General features: G+C 54.0%; 12 protein-coding genes across 12 annotated transcripts; 8 read left to right on the forward strand and 4 right to left on the reverse strand.

Moving 5' to 3' along the window:
- Window positions 1-167: 167 nt before the first annotated feature.
- BU26DRAFT_295773 (uncharacterized protein) lies at window positions 168-1459 on the forward strand. Its single transcript, XM_033821707.1, has 6 exons — window positions 168-418; window positions 464-611; window positions 659-678; window positions 731-767; window positions 818-891; window positions 942-1459. Exons 1-6 carry the CDS (start codon window positions 389-391, stop codon window positions 1347-1349), a joined length of 717 nt encoding a protein of 238 aa, XP_033685117.1. The 5' UTR covers window positions 168-388; the 3' UTR covers window positions 1350-1459.
- Window positions 1460-2519: 1060 nt separating this feature from the next.
- Window positions 2520-4492, forward strand: BU26DRAFT_295835 (NAD(P)-binding protein). Its single transcript, XM_033821708.1, has 4 exons — window positions 2520-2580; window positions 2820-3062; window positions 3594-3857; window positions 4087-4492. The coding sequence occupies exons 2-4, from the start codon at window positions 2874-2876 to the stop codon at window positions 4360-4362; spliced, it is 729 nt and encodes a 242-aa protein (XP_033685118.1). The 5' UTR covers window positions 2520-2580; window positions 2820-2873; the 3' UTR covers window positions 4363-4492.
- BU26DRAFT_455580 (alpha/beta-hydrolase) lies at window positions 4341-7824 on the reverse strand. Its single transcript, XM_033824886.1, has 4 exons — window positions 7091-7824; window positions 6785-7042; window positions 5462-6738; window positions 4341-5408 (listed from the first exon to the last, which is right to left on the reverse strand). Exons 1-4 carry the CDS (start codon window positions 7683-7685, stop codon window positions 4623-4625), a joined length of 2916 nt encoding a protein of 971 aa, XP_033685119.1. The 5' UTR covers window positions 7686-7824; the 3' UTR covers window positions 4341-4622.
- A 329-nt stretch (window positions 7825-8153) lies between these two features.
- Window positions 8154-9805, reverse strand: BU26DRAFT_455582 (TRAUB-domain-containing protein). The gene is made up of 3 exons (XM_033824887.1): window positions 9756-9805; window positions 8617-9702; window positions 8154-8530 (listed from the first exon to the last, which is right to left on the reverse strand). The coding sequence occupies exons 1-3, from the start codon at window positions 9775-9777 to the stop codon at window positions 8181-8183; spliced, it is 1458 nt and encodes a 485-aa protein (XP_033685120.1). The 5' UTR covers window positions 9778-9805; the 3' UTR covers window positions 8154-8180.
- Window positions 9806-9933: 128 nt separating this feature from the next.
- BU26DRAFT_518556 (cytosolic Fe-S cluster assembling factor NBP35) lies at window positions 9934-11438 on the forward strand. The gene is made up of 4 exons (XM_033828842.1): window positions 9934-10005; window positions 10056-10194; window positions 10246-10365; window positions 10431-11438. Exons 1-4 carry the CDS (start codon window positions 9952-9954, stop codon window positions 11012-11014), a joined length of 897 nt encoding a protein of 298 aa, XP_033685121.1. The 5' UTR covers window positions 9934-9951; the 3' UTR covers window positions 11015-11438.
- A 106-nt stretch (window positions 11439-11544) lies between these two features.
- On the reverse strand, window positions 11545-13164 carry BU26DRAFT_604355 (uncharacterized protein). Its single transcript, XM_033835518.1, has 5 exons — window positions 12690-13164; window positions 12566-12638; window positions 12492-12517; window positions 12245-12446; window positions 11545-12187 (listed from the first exon to the last, which is right to left on the reverse strand). Exons 1-5 carry the CDS (start codon window positions 12798-12800, stop codon window positions 11721-11723), a joined length of 879 nt encoding a protein of 292 aa, XP_033685122.1. The 5' UTR covers window positions 12801-13164; the 3' UTR covers window positions 11545-11720.
- A 168-nt stretch (window positions 13165-13332) lies between these two features.
- On the forward strand, window positions 13333-14199 carry BU26DRAFT_295901 (uncharacterized protein). Its single transcript, XM_033821709.1, has one exon. The coding sequence runs from the start codon at window positions 13477-13479 to the stop codon at window positions 13990-13992; it is 516 nt and encodes a 171-aa protein (XP_033685123.1). The 5' UTR covers window positions 13333-13476; the 3' UTR covers window positions 13993-14199.
- A 207-nt stretch (window positions 14200-14406) lies between these two features.
- Window positions 14407-15228, forward strand: BU26DRAFT_564001 (DnaJ-domain-containing protein; the record flags this gene model as incomplete). The annotated part of the gene is made up of 1 exon (XM_033833234.1): window positions 14407-15228. The coding sequence occupies one exon, from the start codon at window positions 14407-14409 to the stop codon at window positions 15226-15228; it is 822 nt and encodes a 273-aa protein (XP_033685124.1).
- A 582-nt stretch (window positions 15229-15810) lies between these two features.
- BU26DRAFT_518559 (WD40 repeat-like protein) lies at window positions 15811-17850 on the forward strand. The gene has a single exon (XM_033828843.1). It carries the CDS (start codon window positions 15817-15819, stop codon window positions 17473-17475), a length of 1659 nt encoding a protein of 552 aa, XP_033685125.1. The 5' UTR covers window positions 15811-15816; the 3' UTR covers window positions 17476-17850.
- Window positions 17851-17868: 18 nt separating this feature from the next.
- On the forward strand, window positions 17869-18716 carry BU26DRAFT_604358 (uncharacterized protein; the record flags this gene model as incomplete). The annotated part of the gene is made up of 6 exons (XM_033835519.1): window positions 17869-17936; window positions 17983-18181; window positions 18233-18304; window positions 18356-18428; window positions 18483-18649; window positions 18701-18716. Coding segments are annotated over 6 exons (594 nt in total), but the record flags the coding sequence as incomplete, so codon positions are not given.
- Window positions 18717-19278: 562 nt separating this feature from the next.
- BU26DRAFT_518560 (uncharacterized protein) lies at window positions 19279-20976 on the forward strand. The gene is made up of 6 exons (XM_033828844.1): window positions 19279-19299; window positions 19352-19398; window positions 19459-20070; window positions 20129-20452; window positions 20506-20658; window positions 20707-20976. The coding sequence occupies exons 2-6, from the start codon at window positions 19387-19389 to the stop codon at window positions 20911-20913; spliced, it is 1308 nt and encodes a 435-aa protein (XP_033685127.1). The 5' UTR covers window positions 19279-19299; window positions 19352-19386; the 3' UTR covers window positions 20914-20976.
- BU26DRAFT_295923 (uncharacterized protein) lies at window positions 20707-21640 on the reverse strand. Its single transcript, XM_033821710.1, has 4 exons — window positions 21464-21640; window positions 21322-21413; window positions 21191-21259; window positions 20707-21133 (listed from the first exon to the last, which is right to left on the reverse strand). The coding sequence occupies exons 1-4, from the start codon at window positions 21587-21589 to the stop codon at window positions 21010-21012; spliced, it is 411 nt and encodes a 136-aa protein (XP_033685128.1). The 5' UTR covers window positions 21590-21640; the 3' UTR covers window positions 20707-21009.
- Window positions 21641-21914: the final 274 nt, after the last annotated feature.

The following is a 21914-nucleotide window of genomic DNA, read 5'->3' on the forward strand; positions in this document are numbered from 1 at the left end:
CGATTCGCGCGTTGCGCATGCCAGATTCCGGTCCATCCTGCACGCAGATGGTCCCGCTCTTGATAATGTGTAAGCGTGCAGATCAAACGTCTCCGCGCATCGCACCTGCAGTCCGTTCTCCATCAAACACTCAGAACCTAATCTGTACTGTGATGACATTTCCGCCGAGCAGGAGGTTGGACTTGACCGCTTCGTGACTGTTCCGGTATGAGGGTGTCGCCACGTGCCTTGTCCCTGGGCCGCAGCCTTGCACATCCACCGACCGGACACGTTTGGGGCAACCATCTCGTATCCCTACGCCGCAAATACTTAACTGCCGGAGACCCAGCAGGTCTTTTTTAGGCTTCCATAAAGTATTGACTGAGGCCTTTACGCTGGAGATGAGCCCATGGAGTCTCCTTTGCGCCCACCACCTCCGGTATTTTTATCCATCCCCGCGCCGAAAGTGTACTGACTATCCCAGGGTGCCTCGTCCAACTTTCACAATCCGGATTTCCTGGGCATGCCAGTGATAATCGCCGCGAGTGGTTGCATTCCACTGATTCTTCTCTTCGCAACCGTTCGCATTTATGCGAGGAGGGTTATAGTTCAGAAGTGGAAATTTCAAGATTGTAAGCGCATTCGTGATGTTATCATCCAGATGTCTGACTCGTAGCAGATGCCTTTTGCCTCGGCTGCGTATGCTTTTACAACCCCAATGGGTTTCGTTGTCTCTCTAACCACTGAGTAGCTCGTCGGATTAGCTTTCATTGCATTCTCGATTCCGCGTAAGTCGGTACATGCCACACAACTACTGACTTTCACTAACCTTCTTTAGTCACTCTGGCCAAGCCGTATGGCTACCATGTCTGGGACATAAACGTCCAGGAGTTGACCAAGGCATCGATGCTCGTATGCCAGACCTCGTTCGTGATGAATGCGCTTGCTGATTCCTACCACAGCGTCTCCAAATCTCCGCAATCGTCTTGGGCCCCGTGCTCTGGCTTACGAAGATGACCTTGTTTTGCTTCCTGATTCACATTTTTGGTTCCGCTCGTTGGTTCAAGAACAGCGCCTATATTGGCATTGTCGCAACCGGGCTCGTCTTTTCACTCTACACCTGCACAGTCACCATGGCGTGCGCACCGCGCCCCGGATCCGACGTGCAGTCATACATATCCGGTTTCCGACGGGATGCGTGCTCTTCGCCGAAAGGGCTGAATATGATTGTGAGCGTCATCGCAAGCATTGTCAACGGCATTACCGACTTGTTCCTCTTGACGGCTGCAATTCTCTTGAACTCTTCGTTGAACCTACCTATCGAGGAGATGCGCGGCATCTATCTAATGCACTTAAGCGGAGTCATGTAAGCAACCCCCAATCTTCGCCTTGTCGTATGCATTACTGACTTTTCTAGCGCTAGCGTCTGTGGGTTCTTGGGTGTCGCCTACCGTATCAAGTCTTTCGTCTCGGCAGACATTACTGGGTACCAAATCCCTCTTAGCGTAGCCATGTGAGATACAGTCTTTTCCATGTCAACGACGACATAACTAACCATTTCCAGCATCCTAGAGGTGGCTCTTAGCCTGATGATTCCGTGCATGCCATCCTTTTACACCATCTGGCACCACTACACCCACATTGAGATCAACGAAAAGACCACCATCGGGTCGCCCAGAACACGCTTCGACAGCGCAATGTCCAACTATCACCGCCCTCCAACGCCTCCTGCAGCGGTAAAGTCAACATGGCGCAAAACCCATCTCAGCATCGAAGATCTCCCCTACCGAAGAGCATCGTCAGAGTATGTCCAAGGTACGAGCATGTCTACACGCGACTCCCGGATGAAGGCGCTCCCGTGTACTCCGCTGCCCTTTAGCGTCCCAATGTCGTCAAAGACACCCAAATCGCCGAACAGCGTCCGGAGCATGCAACTTCCCATCATGCTAGATGGGTCGTATCGTTGACACCGTCGTTGTGCCGTACGAGAACCCGTTCGTTTTTTCCTCATCCATCGTTATTCGAAACGGACCTGGTTATTACGGGCGTCTAGAGGGATGGACGTCTCGGATGTCGTTTGGTTTCTTTTCTAGGGATCACTGGAGAGGCGGCAGGAGTGCTTTCAGCGGCGTTGCGCAACATATATGGGATGTTTGCTTGATACCCCGGGAATACAGCAGGGCTTTTTATCGAGATATATATAATGGCGAACTGAGTAATACTAGACTGAGTTAATGTGGTTAACCACATCACATCACTGAACTGAGATCACATTTTCCGACGAACACGACTGACCTCTTTCGCACACAAAATTTTCCCCACTCCCTTGACCGTCATCCAATTCTCCGTATTTACGCCTTAACAGCGAACATACTCCGATGATCCGCTTCGGGGATAAACGACGAGCGGGGTCTAACGTCATCATCCAACCACAACCTCACCTCGTCTCCAACCCCCAACACGAACACGAAGTCTACATCCCCGATAAAGGTCGCCATCCCTTCCCCTCGCACTTTAGCCACTCGCTTTCTCTCTGTTAACGCCCGACCTCCAACACGAACCTCCATTCGCATACGGACAATTCACCAACGCAGGGGCCAAGTAAGTCTGCACCTTCCTCATCCGGCACGGCCCGGCACACTACACTCTGCTCTGCGCAACATTCTGGAAACGCATCGCACACCCCTTGAAGCCGCCCCGTGCGTGCGCCACATCTCAGAACCTTCGCAGTAACCTTAGGTGGAAGCTTGTTTTTTTCTTTTTCCCGTTTGATCTTCCCGTCCCGTGCCCGTCCATCCGTTTGCCGCCAAATCTGAAACACTCCCCCTAACGAACCGCAGTTCCCCCACCCAAAACGGTGACCTCCTAGTTTCACATCCCACACACATCGCAAAATGTCCGTGTTTCGCGCCGGCGCCCGCGCGCTCATCACAGGCGGCGCGTCCGGCATCGGGCTCGCGGTCGCGGAGCTGTGCCTTGGCCGCGGCATGCGTGTCGCCGTCGTCGACTTCAACGAGCAGACTCTAGATCTTGCGAAGAAGAATTTGAGTGCCAAGGGGGAAGTGCAGTGCGTAAAGGCGGATGTGGGTAAGGAGGAGGACTGGAAGCGTGTTAGGGAGGAGATGGGGGATGTGGATTTCTTGATGCTGAATGCCGGGGTCGGGGGCAGGGGGTCGTGGGGGGATGAAGAGTATTTCCAGAAGGTGAGTGGTTGGTGGTTGTCTTTGTGTGAGGTTGGATTTTGTGTCCAGAGGGATTTTGAGGGGCGTTTGGGCGGAGCGCTTCAGGATATGCGGGGATGAGAGGGCAAGAGATGGAATGGGAAGGCCGATATTGGGCATTCGTCTGCGTGGTGACGTCCGCCGTTGCGTCGACTGCATGCAGGCATGGGACAGAAGTCCGAAGCACGTGGGATTTGGCATCACCATCGCGACTACGGTCAAACGGCTTTGAGTCGATGATGCAGAGTTGCCATACCCGCATCCGCATCTCGACCCCCCAACCCCGTTCCGACTCCCTGGCGCACGCTCTCCACGCATCCTGGAACCCTCCAGCAGCGAATCGCACCCCCCTCCAACCTCCGCCCAACCTAGCTAACCAAACCCTCCTCACAGATCCTCTCCACGAACCTCTACGGCGTCCTCCACGGGCTCAACACCTACATCCCGTCCTTCCAATCGCGCGCCCCCAGCGCGCCCCCCGCCGCCATCGTCATCACAGGCAGCAAGCAAGGCATCACCAACCCGCCGGGCAACCCTGCCTACAACGCCAGCAAAGCGGCCGTCAAGACACTAGCGGAGCATCTGAGCTGGGACCTGCGCGAGAAGGAGAACGTTGGCGTGCATTTGTTGGTGCCGGGGTGGACGTTTACGGGGCTGGTGAGTTGCTTTTACTCTGCGTTGAAGTTGGCCCCCTGAATTCGCTGCTGGGCTGGGCAGGGCTGGGCAGGGCAAGGCGGGGGATGTATGGCTCCTTGGCTTAAGCTTCCCACTCCTCAGCAGCTGCCCTGGAGTGCCACAATACCTTCCTCCTATCCTCCTACCCTCCCGTCCTCCAGTCCCCCCCCCCCAACCCACCATCCAACTAACAAACCACCCACCCCCACAGTCCGGCAACACGCCCGGCTCCTCAGCCTCCAAACCCGCCGGCGCCTGGACCCCCGCCCAAGTAACAGCCTACATGCAGCAAAAGATGGAAGCCGGCAAGTTCTACATCATCTGCCCGGACAACGACGTCTCGGCGCAGACCGACAAGAAGCGCATGCTGTGGAGCGTGGGGGACATCGTCAAGGAGCGGCCGCCGCTGACGCGGTGGAGGGAGGAGTATAAGCGCGAGGCGGAGGAGTGGATGGCGGGGGTGGAGGATGTGGAGAAGGTGTTGTGAGAACCTCTTGCGGTAGGGAATTCTCCAGATCTAAGGGCTCGCCGGATAAGAAAGTAAAATTAGCTTGTGTATTGTACGCACCTACGGAGGCCTCTAAGGTAGCTATTGCGCACGTCGATCTATCCGGAAAATTCCACACCGTAAGAGGAACGCTGCGTGTATTGTATTAAGGCTAGGCTATGGTAGGAAGGTAAGAATGCAAAAGCGAGTGGGTATCGAGCTGCTTCCTGAATGCAAGTTATCCAAACCCCGCCGGTCTCTCACGCCTTGCCGTTCGCAAGCGTACTCAGATCTTCCTGCGCAGTTTCGAATCGCTCCACCCCAGGTCTTCCGGCAGTATTTCCACCCTCCTCCGCGTCGCTCTTGAGCTCTCCCGCCCCAGCAGTAACAAACCTCTCCACACCGGGTCGATCTTGCTTCTCCTCTTTCTCCATCTGCTTCGGCCCTTCCCCATCCAATCCACCCAACTCCTTGTCCTCCTTATCAAATTCCTCAACACCCGGCGACGCAACACTAAAGCTCTGCAGCGTTAGAGTACTCGCATTCACATCCCCTTCCTCATTCCCATCAACCTTTAGCCGGAATGGATACGCGACACCGCCCCTCGTCGGTCGCGTACTCAGGGTATCCGTAGCAGGTATCAGCGTCTCTGGGCTCTGGGGCCTCTCTGGGTCGCCATCTTGAGAGACGATAATATTTGGGGTGAGGACACTCGGACCGCTCAACTCGCTCGTCGGCGAGGGCAGAGGAGAGGCCTTGCGCTCTGGTGCGATGACTGTGGCTTCCGCAAGGCCCGGGGTCGGAGGCGCAAGGTGCGCGAGGTCGTCCATTGAGGTACCGATTTGGCCTTTGTCTGTCACTGCGGAGTGCCGCGAGCGCGAGCGGGACCTTGAAAGTGCTGGGGCGCCGAGAGTGGAAGCGCGCGTGCGCGTAAGTGTCCTACGGCGCGCTTTTGGTGGCAGCTTGCGTGCAGCGAGTTTGGAGTCTGTGGCCCCGTCTGCTGGTGGCTGATCGGGCGCCTGGTCGGCTTGCTCTTCGCGTTCAATCTGTTGCAGGGCCTGTTAGTCTGCTGCTACTACACCAAACAGATCTTACATACCGTCATCTCATCATGCTTGCTGCCCCACAGACTCCACATAGCCATGCCCCAACTCTTCTTCTTCGCCTTTTCAGCCTTCATGCCCTTGACCCGTCGTCCCGCAAGCGCGGTTGGCGGCGGGGTCTCGCCATCAAAGTCCTCGAATCCCTTTTCCATATCCCTCATCCGCCGCTTCTGAATTTTGAGCTTCTGCTTCGCAAACTTGCCGTTCCATTGCTGCTGTGCCTTCATCCATTTGCCAATGGGCCCTGGTTTCGGAACGCCAATGTCGGCAGTAGGCATATTAAGCGCTTCAAGCTCTTTCGGCGGAGGAAGCGGTTTGATATGGCCGTTCCGATCAATTTGCTGTCGAATCATGTGGCGTTCGAAGTCTGGAAGAGGGTCGCCCGCTCGGCCAACTTTAGCCTTCCTTTCTTCCATCTTTCCCACGCTCTCGAATCCGACATGCTGTACACCCTGGGGCATGCTGAGCTTGATGTCTTCGGGCGAAGGATTGCTGTCTGAGGCTGTGGTGCTCTTGGAGGTGGACGAATCGGAGCTGACAATGGAAATCCTGTCGTCCTCCAAGATATAAATGGAAGTCTTTTGTGCTCTTGCGAGGGCCCAAGCACCAAACTGCGCAATACTGCGATACATGTGTTTTGCCGGCCTCGTAAAGCTGAGTGTCGGCGCCACGTGGCAGAGGTCATCCCAAAGCTGCAACTGGACGTTTGTGGGCCGGTAGCATGCCGCTTGGGCCTGTATGGCCTCGGCGGTTTGGTGATTTGACGGCGGTGGAGGATAAGCTAGCGGTTGGGCGGCCTTGTGCGCAAGATACAGCTGCTCGTCCCGAAGTAATTCTCCACCTCCGACCTGTATTAGAAGGGGAGGCAGCCCACCGAGCGATGGCTGTAGTACTGGCGATACCAGTGGATGGGTGAGCATATGGTTGGGGGCATACAACTGAATCTGATCTTTGATCTCAATTCGCGCCTCCTCGAGCTGCACGGAAAGTATCGACTTTGGACCGATGCTGTATTTGCCGTCTGGAGACACGAAGAGGTCCACGGCTTCTCGTTCCTCATCGGCTGCTGGCGGTTTGAGCAAGTCGTCGGCAACTTGTCGGTCGCTAGACTTGAGCGAGAAGCCCCTGACACGTTCTGCCTTTTCTTCCTTTTGCGCTTCTCGCCCCTCTCTGCTGGACCGTGATAGGGAAATTTGAGGGGATCGCTTCTCTTTTTGCTGGGAGTTTCGGGGATTTCTCTCGAATGTGAGTAGATCGTCGGCGTTGGGAGGTGCTGTTTGGATTTAGCACCGGATATCAGCGACTTTTGAGGTACTCACGCCAATTCATGCTAGGCCTGTGGACGAAGCCATGCGCCGGGATATAGTCCAGCTTGCCGTCTCCACCCAGGCTAGGGAAGCTGTGCGTCAGATCGACCCACGGGGATATCAACACGGCTCCCGCGGGTAATGGAATGCCTTGATCGCGCATGGTGACTAGCATGCTCAGGATCATGCCCCCACCTGCCGAGTCTCCTGCCAGTATAATAGTCGACGGATCGTGCTTCTCCTCAAGGAGGTGCAGGTACGCAGCCAAACCTATAACCCATAAGCGCCGAGATGCCAACTACTGTCGGGGCTACGTACAGTCCAGGAGTCCGCAAGGGAATGGAAATTGCGGTGCCAGGCGATATCGTGGCGCCAGGACCCTCGCCTTCAATTTGCGCGCGTGTCTTTGCATCTGATAGCGGTGCTCGTCCACGCTGCCGAAGAAGTAGGCGCCGCCATGCACGTACAACATGACCCGCTGTCCCCTTGTGTTCTGCGACCTCTTCCGCTGCTCCATGTCCTTGCGCATTTCTATCCACTCTGCCTTCAAGCTAGTCCCTTCTCGCCGCCATTCCCACCACGTCCGCCCGCCAACCGCCTTTATCCCAGCCGGACCGAGCTGCGCGCGAATATATTCGGCCGACCGCGACAGTTGGCCCTGTGGAATCTCGACCTGCTCCACGTGGACCCACGTCGGCACGGGGACCCATTGCGACGTGAAGGCCTGCAGCTCCTCGACGGTGTGGAAGGAGGCATAGTGCAGGAAGCGGCGGATGAGCTCGAGGCCCTCGTGGTATGAGATGTGCGCCGTGGGCTTCTGGCGCAGTGGGCGGCGGTTGAGGTAGTGCGAGATGTATGTCTCAATCACCGTGGGCGTAACCGCGGCGCTGACGGTGATGGTGTTGACGGGCATTGCGGCCGAAGTAAGCCGGGAGAGCAGAGGACGGGCGAACTTAGGACTGGGGCGCGAAGGGTCACTTCTCCGCGAAGAGTGGCCAGCTCCGGGGAAGAGTAGACATGCTGACGTCCGACGGGAGAAGCGGAGGTTGAGGAGAGCATTGCTCGGTGCTAGCGCCGGGCGGTTGTGGAGCTGTCCAGCTGCCCCAGATCTTCATGCAGGGGTCATTAAGGAGCTCGAGCCAATTACGTCATTTTATCGCGTCTTTTGGCCGTTCACACCTCCATACGGCAACGTAAGACCAAAGCAAGCCATGCCCCGATCTCTCTAGACTCTATTCAGTGCGTCTGCCGCGCCGCAGACCTGGTTTATCATAGGCAGAATAGCCAGCCAACCATATGACCATCATGATCATGCGCGTGTTCGTATCCGCCCAGCCTCTCCATTCATCGCGTCTTGCATAGGAGCAAAATAAAGTAGGAACCAAGCTCGTTTGATACCTCTGAAATACTAGCTTCTAAATAGCATTAGACCGTCCTCTTCGGCATCAATTCCATCTTCCTGCTCGCTCTCGACCTCGTCATGCTCGCCGAGCCCGAGTCGTTGACCAAACAGGCTTGAGAACAGTTCCTCTCGTTGACGGTCACCCCAAAGTCCCCTGTCCTCTGGGGCCATGAAGTTCTCCAATTTCTCGTGAGTCGTGTAGCGCAGCTTACGACCTTTACTCGCCTTGGTATCCACGTTTCTCTTGGTCTTTGCCTGCCTCCAGGGCGCTTCCAAGACAAACGCCGCCCCGTTGCTTGAGAGATCAGATGAGCGATTTTCGAGCAGCTCCTTGAGGAGAAGGCCGTAGAAATCCGCTGTGAAGTGTTAGTAGGGTGGCATGGGAGAAGTGGGCAGAGGGCGACTACTAAGGCCACCTTGAATGCTGCATCCAAGCACGTACCATCATCATATATATTCAGATCCGAAGCAGATCCAGCGGCAAGTTGCTGCGGAGCGCAAGAGCGAGGGACCGTGGTGCGCTCGACGAGCCGTTGCGAGTTCGAGATTTGGGAGCTAAGGACGTCCGTAAGGCTCTGCTGCGCTCCGGCATTCAGACGCCCTTTGGCAGATGCAAGAGAGGCTCCGCGCGTCTTTGCGGACCATCGTTCCAGAATGGCTTTCCGGTGAGGCAAAGCTCTGGATTCCGATGCACGGATGGATTCCCAGATCTCGGAGGGTGGCGTGCTGGATATGAAGGATGTTCGCTTCCGCTTCTGTCCCGTACGTGCTTCATCGAGTGAAGCTCTTAGATCTGTAAGATTGCTGAGAAGTCGCAGTGCAGATGCCTCTGCGGCCTCGGAAGCGTCTGGTGCTGTCTCTTCCCGGTATGCATCCACAGCGACAGAATTTATGCTGACGAGCGCTTTCTGCAATTTGATACGGGTGTTGAGAAGGGCATCAAAAGTTTTTCGCTGCATCTTAATTGCCGCAGCTTTGCTCAGATCGGTCTGATGTGCAGCGGCGAGGCTTGTGGTCAGCGACCTCGAGTCTTGCATCAGTTCGCGAACCTTGGCTGACTGGGTTGCGGATTCGTCTTCAGATTCATCGTCTTCCTCGTCTTCGTCCTCGTTCTCGTCCTCGTCCTCTTCATTCTCCCCTCCTGCGCTTTGCGCACTCTCCAGCTCTTCATCGGAGTCCTCGTCGCCGTCTTCATCCAATTCGTCATGCTCGCCTTCGCTCTGTCTGATCTCCCCATCATCTGCAATGCCGTTCACATAGGCATCCTCCTCCTCGCTATCAGGCTCCTCGTCGAAGGCCCTCGCAAATGGATCATCGCTATCGTCGTCCCCTACGACATCGCGAGTTATCCGGCTCGACGTGTATTTTGGGCCCAGCGGTGCAACCCCCGGCTTTCGCAACTTGCTTCGCCCGACGTCGACGTAGTGTTCGCGGCCCGCATTTGTGTCTTCGGCGCCAGAAAGATCAGATTCTTCCCCTTCGCTGGAGCTGGACGGCGCGGGATCGAGGAGCGCTTCTGGGTCAAAGTCTGCACCGCAGTATTAGCAGACGTGGGCAGGAATCACTGAAGTTCCGACTTACCACTAAGCTTCGACTTCCCCATTGTGGCTGAAATTGAGCTTCTTGTGAGGTTCCGAAAGTTTCGAAGAAAAGTGCCCAAGTGCTCCGCAGAAATTGGCAGGCGAGATGATTATGTAAGCCGTCTTAAGCCCTTGGTGCCCTCCAATGGGCGGCTTGCTTCGCCGAAGCACCTCCGACACCCCAACACTATGCGACAATGAAGCCACGGTTATTCTCTACACTCAGGTGCTTGTGCCATGAAAATCCCCTGGTAAATCTCCATTGTGGTTTAGCTGTCCGCGATTCTGACTATCTGGATAGGGTCTTCCGCGTTCCGGCGCGCCCCCGCAAATCCCGCGTATGCAACGAGGACTGCCACAAAAGCGGCACATAAGGGATGTAAAGAAGGTGGTAGCCGTATCATCAGCCAAGGGCGGCGTGGGCAAGAGCACAATTGCAGGTATGCTGCCCCGCTTCTCTCTTGCAATGCCCCATCGCTAAGACGCCATAGTAAATCTAGCTCTAAGCTTTGCACGGGGTGGATACAGAGCCGGCATCCTCGACACGGACATCTTCGGTCCATCGATCCCCACCCTCCTGAATCTCTCCGGCGAGCCCAGACTATCCTCCAGTCAGTCTGTTCCCCCGGTGCGACCCGCTCCACCTCCGCGACTCTATACCTGACCGAAGAGCTAGATAACCAGCTAATACCGCTTTCCAACTATGGGCTTAAGAGCATGTCGATGGGCTACCTCGTACCAGAATCATCGCCGGTGGCGTGGCGTGGGCTAATGGTGATGAAAGCCCTCCAGCAGCTGCTCCACGAAGTTGATTGGGGCGGCCTCGACATTCTCGTGCTGGACCTTCCGCCCGGTACCGGCGACGTCCAATTGACCATCACGCAGCAGCTAATTCTCGACGGCGCCATCATCGTATCCACGCCTCAAGACCTCTCACTCAAAGACGCTGTAAAAGGCGTCCAGTTGTTTCGCAAGGTGGACACGAAGCTCTTGGGCCTGGTGTGCAATATGAGCGGTTTCAAGTGTCCCGGCTGTGGAGACACACACAACATCTTTGGCAGTATGGACAAGATCAGAGATATGTGCAAAAGGTACGATCTGAACTTGCTGGGCGAAATCCCTTTGCATGCGAGCATCTGCGAAGATGCGGATCGTGGGAAGCCCACCGTGGTCGCGGAACCGCTGGGGGAGAGAGCGAAGCTCTTCGGCGCGATCGCGGACGAGGTGGCAACGTTGATAGGATTGGAGAAGGAGCAATGAGGCCGACCTGCGCCTCTAGACAGTCTTCCAGGGCACTGTTGCGCAAGCTTGCGCGGAAAAGAAGCCACATAATTAAGAGACACTCGTCACCGTTGCATGGCGCGACTGTTCGTTCCTGTCCTCCAGACCGACATACAAAACCGTTGCAATAGAGTGCTCCGCTATATGAGTTCCGATCCCGCAGGCCCGATAGCACGGCGCACCTCTAACCAGTCGTGAGAAATCGGACTGCTTTCTTCATCATTGAAAGTCAGGCCGCGAAGCTTCCGAATCTTCACAGTAGCTAGAAGCGCTGCACCCTTGAGGCGCGCAACTTCTACGTCAGCTTCCGCATGTCTCCTTCTCTTCATCCAATTCCACGGCGAAAGGCATCCGCCCCGCTTTCTCTTTCTCTAGCGCCATTTCCGTAGCGAGTAACCGGTCAGTTTCCTTCTTGAGTTTGCTCTTCAGCTCGCGGATGTCCTGCTGCACGTTATATTGCTCGTCGTAGAGGGTATCTCGGGCTGTGGACTCTGCTTATTATCGCTTGTCGGCCTTCTTCGCTCGTTGCCTTCCCATATGCCAGACTACACTCTCGTCGCTCTCCCCGGGTTCGATATGACCGAATGGCGTCTTATTCACAGCCTTCCTCCCGGATGTCACTTCAGGGTGGACATCTGCAAACAATCTGAATCGCCCGGAATTGGAGTTTAGTGTTGAGTACCTTCTATAGCTTACCTTTCGTCTCGCCATGACCAGTGAGAACGAAATACCATTTGATTCCACACATGTTGATCCATCCGTCACCACACAAGCCCTCCTTACTCGCCCTGTCCAAGATACCTTGGAACTTATCCCGCCCGTTCACACCGACCGTAATCGACACTAAGCCTTCGGGCTCCCCTTCTCTTCCCGATATGAACCCTAGCCTGGCATTTGTGAACGCTAGAAGATCTCTGCTCCGCGCTACCCCAAATATCTCCTCCCATTGTCGCGCTGCGGCTTCGTGGCCTAGCTCGCCGGGCGCGAGCCGCAACACGCAGCCTTCGAGCGTGAGGTGCGACGAGCGCTTCATGCCCTCAGAATACGCTTTGTAGTCGGATCCGCAGGCGTGCCAGGGAGAAAAGCGCGATTTGAGAGGGGTGGGATTGTCTGGATTCGGGGCGTGCGAGTCCAATTCGGGCATCATGCCGCCTGTGATGGTCGAATCAGCCTCGACTTGGGCGCCATTCGAGGCAAATGGAGAGCTACCTTTGATGCCTTTGGGATGATACTGCGCGCAGACTACATCGTCATGCTCGTATCCCCATATAACTTTCGACAGCCCCTTCGACTCGATGTATTCGCGCCGCTTCTTTGCATCCTCGGTCTGCATTATGATCATATATCCGCCATCGCCGCGCTTCTCGAGTAATCGGCCCGCTGTCGTGTTCTCTTTGATTGGTGATACGACCTGCTGGGGTCAACACGGTAGAGGTGGCGAGGGAGGGACAAGTACTTCGATGATATCGCCTCCGAGGGGAACTATGAAGGACGTCAGCTTGCTCGCGCATACGGGGAAAGAAAGCGTACTGAGGAAGTTTTTGAGCCCGAATTGAGCGACCGCCGGGTCCTCAAATATTACTTCTGTGCCTATGACATGTGTCTAAATATATATCAGCTCCTATACCCTTCAAAGTATGCATCGCAGCTGTACCAAAAGGTATTTCGCGCGTTCAAGATCCTTAGTGACCAGCGCGATCTGTCGCAACCGCGTCGGTACAGGCCCGAAGCTCGATTTGGGGCCGACGTTGTTTGCTCTAGACATCTTGAACCGCTGTACGGGGGCTTACGAGTGTCTCATCGTGTTAGAGAAGCCGTTGGTGTTGTAGCACGCTTACTCGATCTGCATGAGCGAAGCGCCTCGGTTCCGTGGAGATTTCCCCGCATTGAAGATGTGAGTAAGAACTGTGTGAAGGCTGCATTGTAAGTCCGGTTCTTGTCAGCTGCGATCAACTTGAGGGTTTCTATATGAACGGTTGAGCATGATATTTGTTCGATGCTGATATGAGAGAGGGTGGTTAGGACGCCACCCATTGAAGACGCGTTCTCCAAGGCTCGGCGCGTCGCGAAGAGCACGTGATACAGCCATGACTGGATGGCTACACAGATTTTGTTGAAGCGGGTGAGTGGCGTGGAAGAATGAAGGTGTCTGATCGCTTAGAAAGACAAGATCACAGCTTTTGCCAGTTCAAATCGCGTTTGAAAGCTGGGGTGGGCATGCCCTATTTCGGAAAGGTGTTGGTTCCACTTTTCTTTGACCTCAAGTCTCGTCCCCATCTTTCACTCTTCATCCATCACTCTAGCTTCTTCACACATTCGCCACTGCCAGCAATCAAGATGCTATCTTCGTAGACATATTCCCTTTATCGTCGGACTCACCCAACCCACCGAGAGGCGTTCGATCGTGTCCAAAAGCCAAAAGGAGCCCGGGGGTACTTCCGATGGTCTCAAAATGGTTCCTACACATCGCTGCCACCTCCCCCCGTTCAGTCCTGGAGCTAGTAAACACCAACTTCGAGACAGACAGGTTGCAAGACCGGTTTGAAAGAGCGAGAACGTGTGCGCAAATTATGGAGCCAGACCCCACCGTTCCAGCTCCGTACTTCAGTTATCCCTCAGGACAAATCTGTGGAAAGCACCCGGCCACCACTTTAGGGCCCTTCTTTCGCGCCAGACTTTGGACCCCACAAATGCCTGACTCCCACAACATATCAGTTCTGTTGAGGAAGAAAGAGTTATGTTTTGGGCGGCACCTCCGGAGCCTTGCGCTGGTATCCCAGTATGCTTGCATGACGTCTCCAACCCATCCAACGGTTGCAGTATCGAGCTGCTTCGCCCCACGCGGACATCTTGAGCCATTTGTATCCCATAATGATGGGGTTCTACGTGCTACAATGGAAAGCTTTTGGCTCCTGTTGCTCTGCCCTATCACCTGGAATTTAAAATCTGGCATTTGACAAGTTGCTCTACCCTCGTTCCGTTCTCCCTACCAGTCGGCTCATTCACTCTTCCCCCACTTCTTTTGGTACGCACCAAGCTCTGAGGAGTGGATACGAGAACGTCACCACTGCCTCATCACGTCGTTTGCAGCAGCGCGTCGCGGGCGCGGTTTTACGCGTGAAACGCGGTCTACCAACGTCTTCACCACGACGGCGGGAGTTTTTCCGGTGGCCGCACAGACACGCCAAACGGATGTTCACCTCGAGTTCAAAAAAGCTTTACAGGCCGGTCTTTGTTCCATTCGTGTCTTCGTTTCTGTCGACCACCGTTCAGTCTTTCGTACGTCTTGTACGATCCTTCAGTGATCCTACGACCTTGTCTGTCTCTATCGGAACGATATTGTTCCATTCCACACGCTTGTATCGATCGAAATGGATGCTTCTACGATGACGGACGAGACCACGAAGACGTACGATGCCGATGAAGCTGTTCTGAAGCTTGCTTGTGCTACGCCCCTACCAGAGGATACCCCAGTCCATACCACCCCATCCGCTTGCCCGCCGGAAGCGGTCCATACTTCATCTCACGAAGATAGCTCCGGTCAGCCTAGCGCATCCTCTCCGCCTGCACGACCAGAACAGCCCACTCCGCAGCCGCCGAGACGGGCTCGCCGCACTCGACCCCCGTCTCTGGACATCTTCGTTGATGCTGATCCTGCACACCGTCCACCGCAGCCAAAGAAGCCATTCGGTAGAAAGGATGGTCGCATTCCTTTGGGCGTCAGGAAAGACTCAGGCAACGCTTCACCGTCGCCGTCCCCACGCGACCCGACGACGCCGTTCCGGTTCCGCGCCGATGATCCCTTCTGGCAGGCGACTGAGAATTACTATTCTCCACCACCTTCTCCATTCACGCGTTCGCCTGGCCCTAGCCCGACATTCGGGGTGCCTCTACCTGGCAATGCGCATCTGCCCCGCTCTAACCGGCCGCGCGTGTCTCACTCTCGTCTCGGACCGAAGTCTATGGTCCTCTACAACCTCCTAGAGCTGTCAGATTGGCGAGCTTGCAGCGAGGAAATCAGGGCGGCCTACCGCCGGGTCGCTATGAAGTTCCACCCGGACAAGGTTGTCGGCGAAGAGATGGAGGCAGCAACTTTGAAGATGCAGCAAATCAATGCTGCCAAGGAGGTGCTCTTGGACGCGGCCGCTCGCAAGAAGTACCACAAGACCGGCAAGCTACCATGGAGCGTTTGAGCACCGTGGCGCTGAGGACGCAGGCAAGTCTCCGCGATACCAGTACCGAACATTTGCTAATCCTATTTCTGACTTGGGTAGTGTTGCTGCCATGTGGTCACCTGTCGGGAGGACCTTTTACGACGATACGGCAACTACAGTTTCGCAACGCTGCGCTCATCCAGAACAGCAAAGGTTAGTGAAAAGCTCTTCCCTTTCTGTATCAGGCGGCGGTGTCTGCCAGCATTGCCGTCTGTACAGTCACCTGCACTGCCAAACTTGTTTGGAGGAAAAAGTTATTGTCTTTCATGGTTCGAGAGGAGGAAGGAGGAATGGTGGATTTTCCTTCATTGTTTAGAGATGGTTTAGTGGGAAACGGGCATTATGTATGATACAAACCTTGGAAGTCTCATGTATTGGGCCAAGCACTCCGATGTTTTAGCGCTGGAAGTACATCAGGTGTATGTAGGAGTGCGGGGAACCCCACATGAAACCAACTGGAGCGTCATGCGATGATCCTTCCCGATTCGGACATTAGGCAGCAGCCACAATTATAAACAGCACGCCACTCCCCCTCGTCCACACATAACACCCTTCTCTTTACTCACCATGCCTTGCTACACGCGCGAAGATTTCTTGCGAGAGTACAAGTTCCCTCTGCAACCCGTGCACGATTTCGAGGTCCTCGGCAGCCCCGCGGAGTACGCCTCCGGCCACCCGAAAGAATGGGGTCAAGAGAACGAGTCGTTCGACTTTGCGGATGTTATAAAGGGAACTGCTGAAACTGCGTATAGCAGCTACGGGAGTGCAATCAGTCCAGACAAGAAGTTGCTAGCGATCAGTTCGAAGAATGAGCGCGTCCTGATTTACGACGTCAACACGAAAGAGCTGCGTCAAGTGCTCGAGGGCACCGGGACGATATTTTTCAGACCTCGGCCCAACAGGAAACAGAATGCGAGGAAGGATGAGGATGAGACAGCTGATGAAAATGAGGGCCCGGTTTATACTTTGATATGCAACGTTCCCACGGAAAACCGCCGCCGCCAGAGTTCCGTCCTCGTTTTCTGGGATCTTGACCAACACGGGCGTCTCCTGGACGAAGAAGAACCCATCGATCCCGCCGCTCTCGCAAAACAGGCCATCGACGCTATTCTCCCGGACCTCGAGACGAAACACGAGTGGTCCCGGGACTTCGTCACTGCTTCCACTTTGCATGCGGATTTTGAGAAGGCACTAGGCAAAGCCGCTGCGGATCACCGTCGGAGGCACAATATCATCCTTGAGAAGGCGTCGTTGGGCGGTTTCGGCTCCACGCCGTTCAGCAGCGATGGGAATCTGATGCTGCATCGCAGCGAGGGCGAGTCTAGAAAACAGCAGAAGGTCACTGTCTACGACATCGATGCAGGTCGAGAAGTGTACAATCTCTTCGGCCACACGGACTCGATCATGTGGATGAGTTTCAGTCCCGACGATCAACACATTGCCACTATAGCCTGGGACGGGACTATGCGCATGTACTCAGCTGCCACTGGTGAGCTCTCATGGGTGGAGAACGCTGGCGGGCAATGTTGGTCCGGCGCATTCTCCCCGGATTCCAAACACATCATATGGAGCTCAAAGAACGGTAACAGCATCTCCGTCCACGCCGTGGAAGACGGACGGCTCATTTCCAAATTCTCGGGGACCCTCCAGAATTGGTGTCGGTGCTTTGCCTGGCATCCCGATGGAAAAGAAGTTGCGTTCTGTGCGAGTATGAGCGCATGGGTCTGGCGCCCTTTCGAAGGACCTGAGGGCACGATAGCACAACACTTGGATCTCTCAAAGGACAACAATTGGAGCATGGCGTCTATTCGATCTGTTTCCTGGCTTGAGCACGGACGGCTGCTGTGCGTCCAAATCGAAGAAGGCACTACACTCATTTACGACACGATCACGAACGCCAAGGAGTTGTTCAAACGGCCGGACGGAGTAGTGGCTTCCTGGGTTGACGGTAGCTTCTACGGTGTTTTCGAGAAAGAGGGAGAGAAGGATTTCTACATCAACGTAGATGGTGACGGGAAGGTGCGCTATTGGAGGACCAGTGTCGCAGCGTATCCGTCATGGTGGGAGAAGGAGAAAGAGAAGGAAGAAAGTCAACCCAAGAAAGTATTTCCTGAGACCAGGAAGTACGTCAAAGTCACGAAGCCTGTGAAGCAGGAGGAAGCCCCCAAAGATGGAGGAAGAGATGATTGGGCTGACAAAGGGGCCAGACTTTGGACGGCAGAGTAATTAGGCTATCAGGCCACTAGACGCTTGCTTAGATTGTCAGTTGCGGACGCATTTCGACCGAGCGAGATTGCGGAATAGGAAAAGTAGCATAATTCGGGCGAAATGGATGTGTCACACGAACTCTACCCTTTCCGCAGGACGCCTACTCCTTCCCCGCAGCCCTTGATCTTGCTTTTCCGCTGGTGTTGCGAATCCAGCCGGGTTGGGTATGGCTTTCAGCGTGCTTCACCAATCACCATGCTCCAAGGCTTATGTCACCGGTTTGGGTGGCCGATGCATATTGCGGCTGAAGTTCGATAAGAACATAAGATATGGAAACTCAGCCTTCCCCTTCCTTCTTCACAATCCCTCTCAAGTTCGGGCTCATACCTAGAGGAGCATTATTCGCCCAATATGAGCACTATATCTGACGGTCTTGACGATCTACACATTGTGTGCGAGCCGCGCGATGTTGTAGCGAAGTAGGGGACAGGTCGCAATGCGCAAGTCACCGCTAATAATGCATAGTATTATCGCCATACATGGATACAATGGGGATTGGAAGTCAACGTGGACTAGCTCATCCGCACCGGTTTTCTTCTGGCTGAAAGATGGCCTCGTCGTCGACCTCCCACATCACCGAGTTTTGAGCTTCGCGTACGACCCCACTGTTTCGAAAATTGAGGCCGCCTCGTCGAGACTACTGTGGGCCCTCGACGTCAAATTTGTATGTGGTAAATCATCTAGCGTACACGCCATGACTGACTTGGTGCAAAAGCAATCTCGAGAGTCTCGCTCCCTACCGATCATTTTCATCGCAGAAGGGTTGGGCGGGATAGTCGCCAAGTTAGCAAGTGCAACCAAACCAACTTACCAGGAGGTCATAGTAACCTGATGGTAGGCAATTCTTAAAAGTCCTGTCAGTGAGAGGTACCAGTTCGTTGGATCCAATACTCGCGCAACATGCTTCTTCGGTAAGGCAGTACGAATGCCGGCCTGATAAAGTATTTTATCTAAACTTGAACTAGGAACTCCTCATCACGGCTTATCGAAGGCCAAAACTCTTCAGTTATCGGTGACGTCGAAAGACTCTGTTTTAGTAGACAGCATCAATGAGCAATTCAGCCATTTTGTTCCACATCAACGGTTGATAAGCTTCTACGAGACGCGCCCAACGCAGCCCTCGAATTCCGTAGTAGGTTAAAACAGGCCAAGAGGCTATGATCCTGCTGAGCAAGGAGAACAGGTTTTAGATAAAGCATCATCGACGCTCAATACGCTTGAGTCGCACAATATCGCTATGCCTTCAAACCATATCGATCTGACCAAGTTTCACGGCAGAGATGATGTCTCATATCAGATGGTGCTACGAGTCTTGCAATACATAGACATCTCTCCTCGAGATCAAATTCCGTCTCCATCAGCAGGGCCTCCCACTGCCCGCCCTGGGCTGGAACGGCCCCTGAACTTCGAAGGGCATATCCACGTATTCCGGCAAGACGGAACACTCAGAAACACGAAAATTTCCATTCCAGACCTCCAGGCGAACTTGTCAACCCCTCCGGCGAGCAAGGGTCAGGACGATGATGCGCGGTTGACTTGGCTACATATTAGTATCACGGATTCATCCTGGGTCCAGGTATGCTCTTCACATCAAGCAAGTCTTTTGAACACTAAAATATGCCCAGTTCTGCCTCAGGCGCTTGCTATGGCTGCTTCTCGGTGATGATAGTGTCGACATACCAATTATGGAGGGACAATACTGGTCAGACAACGAGCGACGCAGTCGTACGATTCCACACGCCAGATATATGGAACCAGGGTATCATGTTGCTTATGCGCCTGGTGAGAGCTATATCTGGAGGTTCTTCCTCACGTTAGCTGACATTTTCAATAGATGTGGGAAGCAGTGAAGTGCCTGGCCGAACGGAGATGGCGCTCTATGTAAGTGAAACCAAACCTAGTTAATATACCTTCTTGGTAGCATTATTCACAATGTTTTAGATGCCATACATTCATTGGGATACCGTCTCTGCTTTCAAGCAACGTAACGACTTCGTCATGCGGTGTCTCGATAAGAAGCCCTCATCTATTCCAGGCACGCTTCCGCAGTCGACGAAACGCCTTTATCAGGCCATAAAGAACGATATCAACGGGCCCAATTCAATGCATCCCCGACGAAGCCTTGATCAGTACTTCTACCCCAGCCTTACCGATACGTCATCTCGAGACAATGACCAAGTGGTATCCAAGCGTACAAAAGACTCTCCTGGCGGACCGACCATGGTCATGGTGGATCAACTATGGCTGTGGCTGATCTCATTGAACGACGGTTCGAAGTCAGTCATCTTGACATGTTTTCCCCAGAAAGAAGTAGAGGAAGGGCATGCCACAACGGGTATAGAAAACGACACGGACTTATATCACGCCATTCTAAGTGAAATGCAGAGCCATTATCATAGCACTGCACTTCAATATCCGTACGGCGTAGGTCCGCACCGCGTAGGTATATATATGGTCAGTATAATCATCGAACATGCCATAAATAAGATGCTCGGCTACAGAGGGGAGTCGTTGGATTTTCTCTCCATATTTCAGGGTGCCATTAGGCAGGCTGTAAGTCGAAGTTACTTCCACAAAGAGGAATAACCCTAACGAACACGTTTGTACAAAGGCAGAAGATACCACGAATCATTTCCGGGAATTCCGTGATGCGCTTCGGAAGAAAGAGTCTGAACCTAGCGATCTCGCAGACAAACGAAAGGAAGTAAAATTGGCTTTGGAAGTTCTTGACATCATGGACGAATTGAACAGCGTAAAGCGCCTTCTCGAGACTCAACTAGAGACGCTCGCACATGCCGTAGGGGCGATAGAGGCTTTTGCGATTCCTGCGGGAGATTCGTTATTGTCTCAACTCCACGTGAGGCAACAAGACCTAGAACGCTACCGGACTCAGATCTCGAGGATGATCGAAGACGCGGATAGAACTTGGAAGTCGGTAAGCTATAAACCATGTCATAGCCCCAGGGCCTCTCACTTATTATCACGCAGTTGATGAACCTGCTCGACCTTCAGCAGAAGGAAGAAAGCCTCAATAAGGTCCGCTCTTCTAACGAGCTGGCCCGCCTTGCAAGGAAACAAGCCGACGAGACTGAAGCCCAGTCACAAATCTTGCTGCTGTTCACTATCGTAACGATCGTATTTGTAAGTCACACCCAGGCATCAACAGCGCTAGCTCTGACATGTCCCCAGCTCCCACTATCCTTCTTCACATCATACTTCGGAATGAATGTAGTAGAGTTTACGGGAGAATCCGGCAACACGAACCAGAAGGAAGTGTGGAAAGTGACAGGGCCGGCATCTTCCGGCATAATCGCCATTCTTCTAATCATTGCCTGGATGTTGTACAATAACGCGAAGAAAAGGAGGGCTACAAGGAGCGGTGGAACATCCCGCTAAAAGCCTCGTACGCCGAGACACACTGAAGCAGAAGCTCGGCATGTGGATCTCCTAGACTTCCTCCACCGTTGACGTCTTCATGCGTTCGAGACCCGCTCATGCATGGTGACACTTCATTGACCCAAACGTGTCAAACCCCGCAACAGCCAAATTCCCCAGAGGGCTAGTGCTAGTGATGGTATAGCTCTTAGACTTTGCAGGCGGTAGACAATCTTCCTCACTGTCTTGGAGTCAGCTTCGAGATGTGTAACCCTTAACATGTTCCCACAAGACTCACTTAAACAGGACACAACTCCACTTCTCCGGCGGATCCGGTAAATGAACAGACTTGGAATGCCAAGCGATGCTGCGATCCACGGTTAGTACCTGGACATGCGCCTTGTGCAAGATGGGAGGGATGGCACTCACCTTTTGTCCTGTGCCAATCTAATGCAGCTGTCGCGAGTGACCTTGACCTCTTCGGAGGGTCCGGCAAAGTCTGGTAGCTTGAAAAAGCGCATCTGGTGTGTATTTAGCCACTGTACTTGCTGGGAGGTATCCGTTCGCTTACCGTCTCGCCATCTCGAGCTGCTAGCTGCACGGCTCTGTCCTCTGGAGGAGAGGATGGCGAGGCATAGACTGCTAGTGATGTCGTAGATATAACGACGAATGAGGCAATAATCTCGAGGATATGCATTTTGAAAGATAGGTCGGCTGGACCGTGACTCTGGACTTGAAATATGCAGTGAGTGATGTGGGTGGAAGATCGAACTGGCGTCCTGAAGACGAATATATAGTTAATAGTAATATATTATGTGTCATGATCTTCGCTTCTAGACAGAGTGGCATTTGGTGAGGCGCACCGACCTGTTGTTCCATCCTCTGCGGCGCCGTCTCCGAGGCGCAACATCTGTGGCGTAGCGAACGTTGTTTCGCTTCCCACGTCTCGACCTGACTTAAGTACGTTGTAAAACGTGGATATTCCTACCCCGCCACCACAAGGCCCCGTCGATTCGCAAACG

Source organism: Trematosphaeria pertusa (genome assembly GCF_010094035.1).
Source record: "Trematosphaeria pertusa strain CBS 122368 unplaced genomic scaffold BU26scaffold_6, whole genome shotgun sequence".
NCBI classification, from domain to species: domain Eukaryota; kingdom Fungi; phylum Ascomycota; class Dothideomycetes; order Pleosporales; family Trematosphaeriaceae; genus Trematosphaeria; species Trematosphaeria pertusa.

What these genes read in the sequence shown, in the direction of transcription:
- BU26DRAFT_295773 (XM_033821707.1), top strand. Translation starts at nt 389, where the DNA reads ATGGAGTCTCCTTTGCGCCCACCACCTCCG. An exon ending in CTTTGCGCCCACCACCTCCG is followed by an intron (nt 419 to 463) that starts GTATTTTTATCC and finishes TGACTATCCCAG; the next exon opens with GGTGCCTCGTCCAACTTTCA. An exon ending in GAAGTGGAAATTTCAAGATT is followed by an intron (nt 612 to 658) that starts GTAAGCGCATTC and finishes GACTCGTAGCAG; the next exon opens with ATGCCTTTTGCCTCGGCTGC.
- BU26DRAFT_295835 (XM_033821708.1), top strand. Translation starts at nt 2,874, where the DNA reads ATGTCCGTGTTTCGCGCCGGCGCCCGCGCGCTCATCACAGGCGGCGCG. An exon ending in TGCAGTGCGTAAAGGCGGAT is followed by an intron (nt 3,063 to 3,593) that starts GTGGGTAAGGAG and finishes CCCTCCTCACAG; the next exon opens with ATCCTCTCCACGAACCTCTA. An exon ending in GGTGGACGTTTACGGGGCTG is followed by an intron (nt 3,858 to 4,086) that starts GTGAGTTGCTTT and finishes CCACCCCCACAG; the next exon opens with TCCGGCAACACGCCCGGCTC.
- BU26DRAFT_455580 (XM_033824886.1), bottom strand. Translation starts at nt 7,685, where the DNA reads ATGCCCGTCAACACCATCACCGTCAGCGCCGCGGTTACGCCCACGGTG. An exon ending in CCCTTGCGGACTCCTGGACT is followed by an intron (nt 7,043 to 7,090) that starts GTACGTAGCCCC and finishes TATGGGTTATAG; the next exon opens with GTTTGGCTGCGTACCTGCAC. An exon ending in CAGGCCTAGCATGAATTGGC is followed by an intron (nt 6,739 to 6,784) that starts GTGAGTACCTCA and finishes AAATCCAAACAG; the next exon opens with CACCTCCCAACGCCGACGAT.
- BU26DRAFT_455582 (XM_033824887.1), bottom strand. Translation starts at nt 9,777, where the DNA reads ATGGGGAAGTCGAAGCTTAGTG. An exon ending in GGGGAAGTCGAAGCTTAGTG is followed by an intron (nt 9,703 to 9,755) that starts GTAAGTCGGAAC and finishes ACTGCGGTGCAG; the next exon opens with ACTTTGACCCAGAAGCGCTC. An exon ending in TCTGAATATATATGATGATG is followed by an intron (nt 8,531 to 8,616) that starts GTACGTGCTTGG and finishes AACACTTCACAG; the next exon opens with CGGATTTCTACGGCCTTCTC.
- BU26DRAFT_518556 (XM_033828842.1), top strand. Translation starts at nt 9,952, where the DNA reads ATGAAGCCACGGTTATTCTCTACACTCAGGTGCTTGTGCCATGAAAAT. An exon ending in TGTGCCATGAAAATCCCCTG is followed by an intron (nt 10,006 to 10,055) that starts GTAAATCTCCAT and finishes CTATCTGGATAG; the next exon opens with GGTCTTCCGCGTTCCGGCGC. An exon ending in GGGCAAGAGCACAATTGCAG is followed by an intron (nt 10,195 to 10,245) that starts GTATGCTGCCCC and finishes AAGACGCCATAG; the next exon opens with TAAATCTAGCTCTAAGCTTT.
- BU26DRAFT_604355 (XM_033835518.1), bottom strand. Translation starts at nt 12,800, where the DNA reads ATGTCTAGAGCAAACAACGTCGGCCCCAAATCGAGCTTCGGGCCTGTA. An exon ending in TCGGAGGCGATATCATCGAA is followed by an intron (nt 12,447 to 12,491) that starts GTACTTGTCCCT and finishes TGACCCCAGCAG; the next exon opens with GTCGTATCACCAATCAAAGA. An exon ending in TCATCCCAAAGGCATCAAAG is followed by an intron (nt 12,188 to 12,244) that starts GTAGCTCTCCAT and finishes CGACCATCACAG; the next exon opens with GCGGCATGATGCCCGAATTG.
- BU26DRAFT_295901 (XM_033821709.1), top strand. Translation starts at nt 13,477, where the DNA reads ATGGTCTCAAAATGGTTCCTACACATCGCTGCCACCTCCCCCCGTTCA.
- BU26DRAFT_518559 (XM_033828843.1), top strand. Translation starts at nt 15,817, where the DNA reads ATGCCTTGCTACACGCGCGAAGATTTCTTGCGAGAGTACAAGTTCCCT.
- BU26DRAFT_518560 (XM_033828844.1), top strand. An exon ending in CGGATAGAACTTGGAAGTCG is followed by an intron (nt 20,453 to 20,505) that starts GTAAGCTATAAA and finishes ATTATCACGCAG; the next exon opens with TTGATGAACCTGCTCGACCT. An exon ending in CTATCGTAACGATCGTATTT is followed by an intron (nt 20,659 to 20,706) that starts GTAAGTCACACC and finishes ACATGTCCCCAG; the next exon opens with CTCCCACTATCCTTCTTCAC.
- BU26DRAFT_295923 (XM_033821710.1), bottom strand. Translation starts at nt 21,589, where the DNA reads ATGCATATCCTCGAGATTATTGCCTCATTCGTCGTTATATCTACGACA. An exon ending in CAGCTCGAGATGGCGAGACG is followed by an intron (nt 21,414 to 21,463) that starts GTAAGCGAACGG and finishes AATACACACCAG; the next exon opens with ATGCGCTTTTTCAAGCTACC. An exon ending in TGGAGTTGTGTCCTGTTTAA is followed by an intron (nt 21,134 to 21,190) that starts GTGAGTCTTGTG and finishes ACTCCAAGACAG; the next exon opens with TGAGGAAGATTGTCTACCGC.